Source organism: Nelumbo nucifera, chromosome 3, assembly GCF_055504915.1.
Source record: "Nelumbo nucifera cultivar China Antique chromosome 3, China Antique-T2T, whole genome shotgun sequence".
NCBI lineage: Eukaryota > Viridiplantae > Streptophyta > Magnoliopsida > Proteales > Nelumbonaceae > Nelumbo > Nelumbo nucifera.
The window spans coordinates 16,439,794-16,446,594 of record NC_142651.1 but is presented as its reverse complement, the minus strand read 5'-3'; the positions used below and the strand labels follow the sequence as shown (position 1 = coordinate 16,446,594).

At 38.7% G+C, this 6,801-nt stretch overlaps 1 protein-coding gene across 1 annotated transcript; it reads left to right on the top strand.

The window, feature by feature from the left end:
* Positions 1–1,074: 1,074 nt before the first annotated feature.
* Positions 1,075–6,385, top strand: LOC104598386 (putative WRKY transcription factor 4). The gene is made up of 4 exons (XM_010260422.3): positions 1,075–1,843; positions 3,119–3,840; positions 3,932–4,090; positions 5,780–6,385. Exons 1-4 carry the CDS (start codon positions 1,412–1,414, stop codon positions 6,060–6,062), a joined length of 1,596 nt encoding a protein of 531 aa, XP_010258724.1. The 5' UTR covers positions 1,075–1,411; the 3' UTR covers positions 6,063–6,385.
* The last annotated feature ends 416 nt before the right edge of the window (positions 6,386–6,801 follow it).

Below are 6,801 nucleotides of genomic sequence, written 5' to 3'. Positions count from 1 at the left end.
TCAATTATTAGGGGAAGCATTAATGCATAAATATAATAAAAAAAATGCTGATTTAGTGATGACATGACATGCATTTTGATAAAGGCCTATCATGAAGTGTTCACGGAACAAAATACATCCTTAACCAATAAACTTTTTATATGAATTTATTTCAAAAATAGAAATAAATTACTTTTAAATGTTTTATTATTATTATTATTATTCAGGCTAGGTGCCACATGCATCAAACAGTAAAAAAATGCTTATGAAATGTTATTTTCACACTTTTCTAATAAAGTAATAAACGATTCTTACGTAACCCTAATGACAAATATATCAGTTAAACAGTTCAACCAAACAATAAAATGGGGCGTTTTTCTGTTAAACACCTATCTTATTTTACGCTGAATTGACATCATTGCTAAAAAAACGCTATTAATACCAAACATATCTTAAAAAAAGCCGTTTAGGAAGAAGTAACCCACCCCACCCCCCAAACACAACCCTAGATAACAAGAGTGGGTGAGTGATAAAATTGTGGCGGTGGTCTGACAGTTACAGCGCAACCGTATTGTCCAGGGCCAAGCGGCCCAAGCCCAAGGGGAGAGGCGGAGAGGCGGAGAGCGAGCGACAGCGTGTGAGAGGGAGAGAGAAACTGGAGAGTCATGCGATTCACGTCCGCAAGACGTATAAGCTATTGGCGGCTGGTTGGCACGTGTTTTTTTACGTGACTGAGAAGTGAGAAAAGAATCTTACTGCAACCCATCAAATCAAATTATCTTTTTGGGTGTTATCCTCAGTGGTGGGGCTCAGAAAAGTTATCCTTAACTACTACTACTTCTTCTCTCTCTCTCTCTTTCTACTTTTATATACACACATGATGGATGATCATCATTTTTCTCCTATCTATATATCTACCACCGTTGTCTAATCCATCACACGATACTAAACTTTTCCGATTTTAGATTCCTATCTTGCCAATGCCATACCCAATGCACACAATAATTTTTCCTACTAAATCTGAAGGCTATTTTTGTCATTCCAATTTTAATTAAAAGTATATTTGTTATTTTCTAAGGTCGTCGGGGGTAAGCAAGTCAATGACGATGGCAGACCTTTTTTTTTTTTTTGATCTTGGGCCTTTTTATTCTTTTTGCCTCATTTCATTTGAGTTTAATTTGGAGGGAATTTAAGTTGGATTTAAGCAGAAAAAAAAGAAATGCGCTTTTATTAATTTGCTCGTCTCGTCTCTGTGCCGTGGACTTTAGTTTTCATTGATTTTTAGATCCACCGAAGGTGCAGCAAATGCAACGTAGATCTTCTCTGCAATTTCCTCTGAGTTTGTGCGAACGAAAGGGATAAAAGAGCTTCAAGAAAAGACCCAATAATGGCGAAACTCATATAATTGCGCCAATCCATACAATCATCAACGATGGCCGAAAAAGAGAGAGCTTCAAAAACGGCAGCTCCTCCTCGCCCAACGATTGCTCTCCCGCCGCGCTCCTCTGTCGAGAGTCTCTTCACAGGTGGAGCTGGCGCCAGCCCCGGTCCGATGACACTTGTCTCTAACTTCTTCTCTGATAACGATCCCGAGTCGGACTGTCGGTCTTTTTCGCAGCTCCTAGCTGGGGCCATGGCCTCGCCGGTTGGGGTTGCCGGTATAAGACCCAACTTTTTGACGGACAATTCAACCGACAATTCTTTCAAGGAAAACGGTTCAGGGGATGGATGTGAAAAGGATGTCCGGCTTAAGCCGCACCATCCGTTGAATTTGGTGATTGCCCACTCGCCCATGTTTACGATTCCGCCTGGTTTAAGCCCTGCTTGCTTGCTTGATTCACCGGGACTCTTTTCGCCTGTTCAGGTAACCGGATGAAGTATATTATCATACTAAAATACCTAGATAGCTCTTTTTTATCCTCTTGATGCTCGTCTATAAATCTGTTGCAACTGAAGAAACTTTAACTGTTTATGAAAATTTATCTTTACTATCAACAACAAAAAAATAAAATATAAAACTAAATCAGAACGTTATCAAGTCGGAATTACTTTCTTTGAGTTCGGCTATGTGAATCGCATCACAACTAAGCAGAGGTTGAAATTAGAAGTCTAGAAGCAGCATTATTTACTCTATTTTGGGCTTCAATCCATTTTTGGAAACGCCAATCTGTTTATTTCGTTTGCGTTTGACGTTGTAGAAACATATTTTGCAGGTTGGGATGAAAGTCAAATAACAGACCTATGTGAATACTTTGTGAATTTTATTGTGTCGTATATATCTCCAGATATTACTTCCTCTGTTATAAATTATAATCAGTGGAGAGGTGCACGTTGGAGTCGGGGGGGGGGGTGGAATTTTCTTGTCAGTTCTCTGGCCTGGTAGCTCCAGACAGTTGATTTGGGCAATGCTTATAGGTGGTAAGAATCATCGTTCTCATTATCCTTTGTCACAGGTCAGTTAATTTGTTGCGTACTAATGTTTGTGCGTGGATTTTTCATCTTTTTGTTTTCTGTAATTATTCATTCTGTTTGTTGCTTCTTGCCTGATGGGCATGAATTTGGGGTTCTTCCTGGTTTAATCGTTTCCATTTAGTTGTAAAGTATAGGATGGTGTCGACAACTATTATGTACTGTTCTTTCCCCCAATCTGTCATTTTGGAGCAATCATTGAGTAGGCTGACTCTTGGATGCATGAGCTATAAGCATAGCATTTGCTTTGATAATGCTTATCAGTCAATGTGTTGGCCCTCTTTCTGATTGTTACATTTATATCACTGTGTTTCTTTTCATTTTTATTTTCTTCCCTTTTGCGAATGTAAATCTATATGTTAGTTTGTGGTAGAATCCTTCAACGACAGCCTACTTTTGGCCCAAGAAAGTGGCAACCTTCTGACTGTGCAGTTGACTTTGAGCATAGGAGGGTCACATGCACTGTATGGGTTAAGGCAATTTCCATCATGATGTGGTTGTAAGCAGCAGTTTGTAGTTTGTTAATGCCAAATTACTTTGTGAAATCCATCTTATGTTCTGGTGGTTGTAGGACCATACAGTATTTCCTTAATGCCAAATTACCATGTAAAAAGCAATAGTTGGTAACCTGTGTCAGGTATTCATTTCTTTGGTTTCTGAACGTACACAGGGCTCCTTTGGAATGTCCCACCAACAAGCTCTAGCACAAGTCACAGCACAGGCTGCCCAATCCCAATCGCATATGTACATTCATGGTGAATATGCATCTTCAGTGCCAGCACCTCTTCCAGCTTTGCCGTCAAACAGCATGTCCTTTGGTTCCAATGCAACTTCAAGTCAAAATATGCCACTGTCAACATCTGACCCTAAAGGTAACATAGTGGAATCATCAGAAATATCCAACTCTGAACAGAGATTGCAACCTTCCAGTATTGCGGTTGATAAGCCTTCTGATGATGGCTACAACTGGCGTAAATATGGTCAGAAGAAGGTGAAAGGAAGCGAATTTCCTCGAAGCTACTACAAATGCACCCACCATAATTGTTCTGTCAAGAAAAAGGTTGAGTGTTCTCTTGACGGTCAGGTAACTGAGATTATCTATAAGGGCCAGCACAACCATCATCCACCTCAACCCAATAAGCGTGCAAAAGAAGGTGGAAATCCAAATGCAATCTTAAATGCGCAAGGGAATCAAGAATTCGGTTCACAGGTTCAGTCTGGAAATTCAAACAGGCCAAATGATAATGTTATCTCCTCAATCTATAGGAAGGATCAGGACTCCAGCCAAGTGACCCCTGAGCAATTATCTGGCTCAAGTGATGGGGAGGAAACGGGTGATGCTGAAACAAAAGTAGATAAAGGGGATGATGATGAACCTGATCCAAAGAGAAGGCAAGTTTTACACCTAATAACGTTTCTGCACTCAAAGAGTCTTCAGTTTTGTTATGTTGTAACAAATCCCTGCATTATTCTTAATTATCAGGCACACAGAAGTTAGGGTTTCTGAAGTAGCTTCTTCACACAGGACAGTCACAGAACCTAGGATCATTGTGCAGACAACAAGTGAAGTAGATCTTTTGGATGATGGCTATAGGTGGCGCAAATATGGACAGAAAGTGGTCAAGGGGAACCCTCACCCAAGGTTGTAATTTTGTTTCACTGCATGCAAATGATATAAATTTATGCTCTTTGTCTGTCTCACCTAGTAATTTGTTGGAGTCGAGCATCTTTTCTTGCCCAAATTGACTCTTATTCTCTTGGGTTATTTTTCCCCCTCCAAGGAGACTGTGCTTTTTGCAGCCTAATGTCACGGACCTAGACTCCTCTAGCGTCTTGTGCTCATGACACTAAGCTCAGAGAAAGTGATCCAGGATCAGACTCCTGACCTCAATATCATGATACATGAAACTTCACTAAATGTCAAGCAGAATGCTTATACACTTAAAACTTTGTCTCCATATGTGAGGATAAAGTTTGAATCAAAGTTGGTGCAATCAGATGATCTTTAAGAGTAACATTGAGAAATAAAGTAGATGGTTACCAAATGCAAACCTTCAGCTTTTGCACATTTGCTCCATTAACCAATTGCTCAAACTGTGAAATAAATCTTGGTATTGAATATACAGAATTTACCATAAACTCAATTTCTTGCTCTCATTCTGCGATCCAATCTCACATGCACCATCCATCCTCTTGAGCATAATGTTTTGCTGCATACTGTTTGGCTTACTTTAGTTGCTTGGGTTTTCTGCTTTTTGTCTATATTGTGTAAATCAACCTCACAACCATACTAGGTGGATGTACTATTTGATATTTACACTTATGCTTTCTTATGTGTTATTGTGAAACTCACAAGGAGCTTCCTGCTCAGAAGAATCACATTTTCATGTTTGTTGATCTTTTTCCCTTTTTTTTTTCTTATGTAAACTCTGATGGCTACATAGTTTCCTTTCTTTTTCCCATTTTTTTTTCTTATGTAAACTCTGATGGCTACATAGTTTCCTTTCTTCATTATTATCTTAATATGACAAGGACCTCTGTTTCCTAAATTTGGTGTGGTGGTCACGGAAGTAGCAGATGCATGTTCAGTCACATGCTTAGGCAGAAGCTTCCTTCTCTTTGTTCTCTATCCTTTTTGAAATTGGCACACTCAAATATATATTATAGTTATCCAGAAAGTACTATTCTCATATTATGGACAATGAAGGTTGTTAGAGTTAGCCGAATAAGGGTAGATTAGTCAACTCACCTTGGTTAAGTTATGAGCTTATGTGGCAGTCTTATTAGAGGTTCTCTGTCCCATACTTAAGTAGGGGCAGTTTAGTCCTTGTACATTTAATTAGAAGCCTAATCACTATTAAGAGGTCGACTGATAGGGTTTAGCTATCAGGTTCGACAGTTCTTTCATCTTCTTCTTCTTCTTCTCCTTACTGGTTTGGACTACTGTAGCTACAGTAGAAACAAAGGTTTTACCCTGTTAGGTCCTTTGAGACACTATATTTGTCTTCTGGCATCTTTTTTATGTTCAATGTAAAAATATGTATCTATGCTAGGTGGCTTCATTCTTTTGTTATCATTAGCATATCATTTCTCTATCCTTTCTTGAATGATGTTTGGTACTTGTAGCCCACTTTATTTGCTTGTGTTTCAATGACAATTTAGCATCTGCACTCAATGATAATTTCTCATTCTGAGAGCTATGCATGTTTTGAACTGAAGTTTTTTTTTTATCCTTGTTCAATTACTACCTCTGCCTAGAGGTGTTCTATTGTTAATTTTTTTCCCTTCAACTAAAGGCAGGTTTCTAAATACATCTCAATATTATCCACAGGAGCTATTATAAATGCACCAATGCTGGATGTAATGTTCGCAAGCATGTGGAAAGAGCTTCTACAGACCCCAAAGCTGTCATTACAACATATGAGGGGAAGCACAATCATGATGTACCAACAGCTAAGAACAGCAGCCATAACACAGCCAACAGTAATATGCCACAGCCAAAACCTCTCAATGCTGTAGCTGAAAAGCACTTATTACTTAAAAATGCAGATCCTAGGAATCAAGATCAACAACCTATAGCGCTTTTACGGTTAAAAGAAGAGAAAATCACTTAGTATCTCTTTGTTCTTGACATAAATGGCTTGTCACAAAAGTTTGCAGCCGACTACACACAAGCTGTAATATTTTTTGTTGGAATCTGAGCTTCATAAACTCGAGGCCACAGGTTCTGTCAACTCCTGTGTCAACCAAAGGGCAAGAGAAAGAAGGAAACAAAAAGCAAGAAGAGAAGGGAAAGAAATCACTGTAAGGTGGTTGAATAAACCTTTGGGAGTTGGGGCTCTAGTTAACTGGAACATGTGATTGATTGGGTCATATTATTGTATTTTATAACCTCATGTGTTTCCAGAAATCAATTGCAGTTGTGTTCTTTTGTTCATCAGAATCCAGAGGTGCTTTTTAACTGGGTGTTTCATATCTCATGTGAAAATGAACATCTGATATGATACATGTTATTTCTTGTTGTCAACTTTACTGCCGGCCTAACTGGTTTACTCAGCTACAGAATTAGGCAACTAGCACAAAATCAATAGATGAATATACCAATTCTAAGATTGAGATCTGAATCTACCATATTGTGTAGCAATATTTATAGTCTGAATGTTGGATACAAGGCAATTAACTGATAAAGGCCAATTCAAGGACCTCACCTAACAGTTTAAGCTTGTAGGGTGCTTTGATATGGTATCAGAGCCTATTTGACTAAGTGATCTAATGTTAGATCCTTGTTGCGACTATTATATTTAATTAAATTTCAGTGCAATGTATGGATGGATTTGCTTGGTCCGCTCTTCA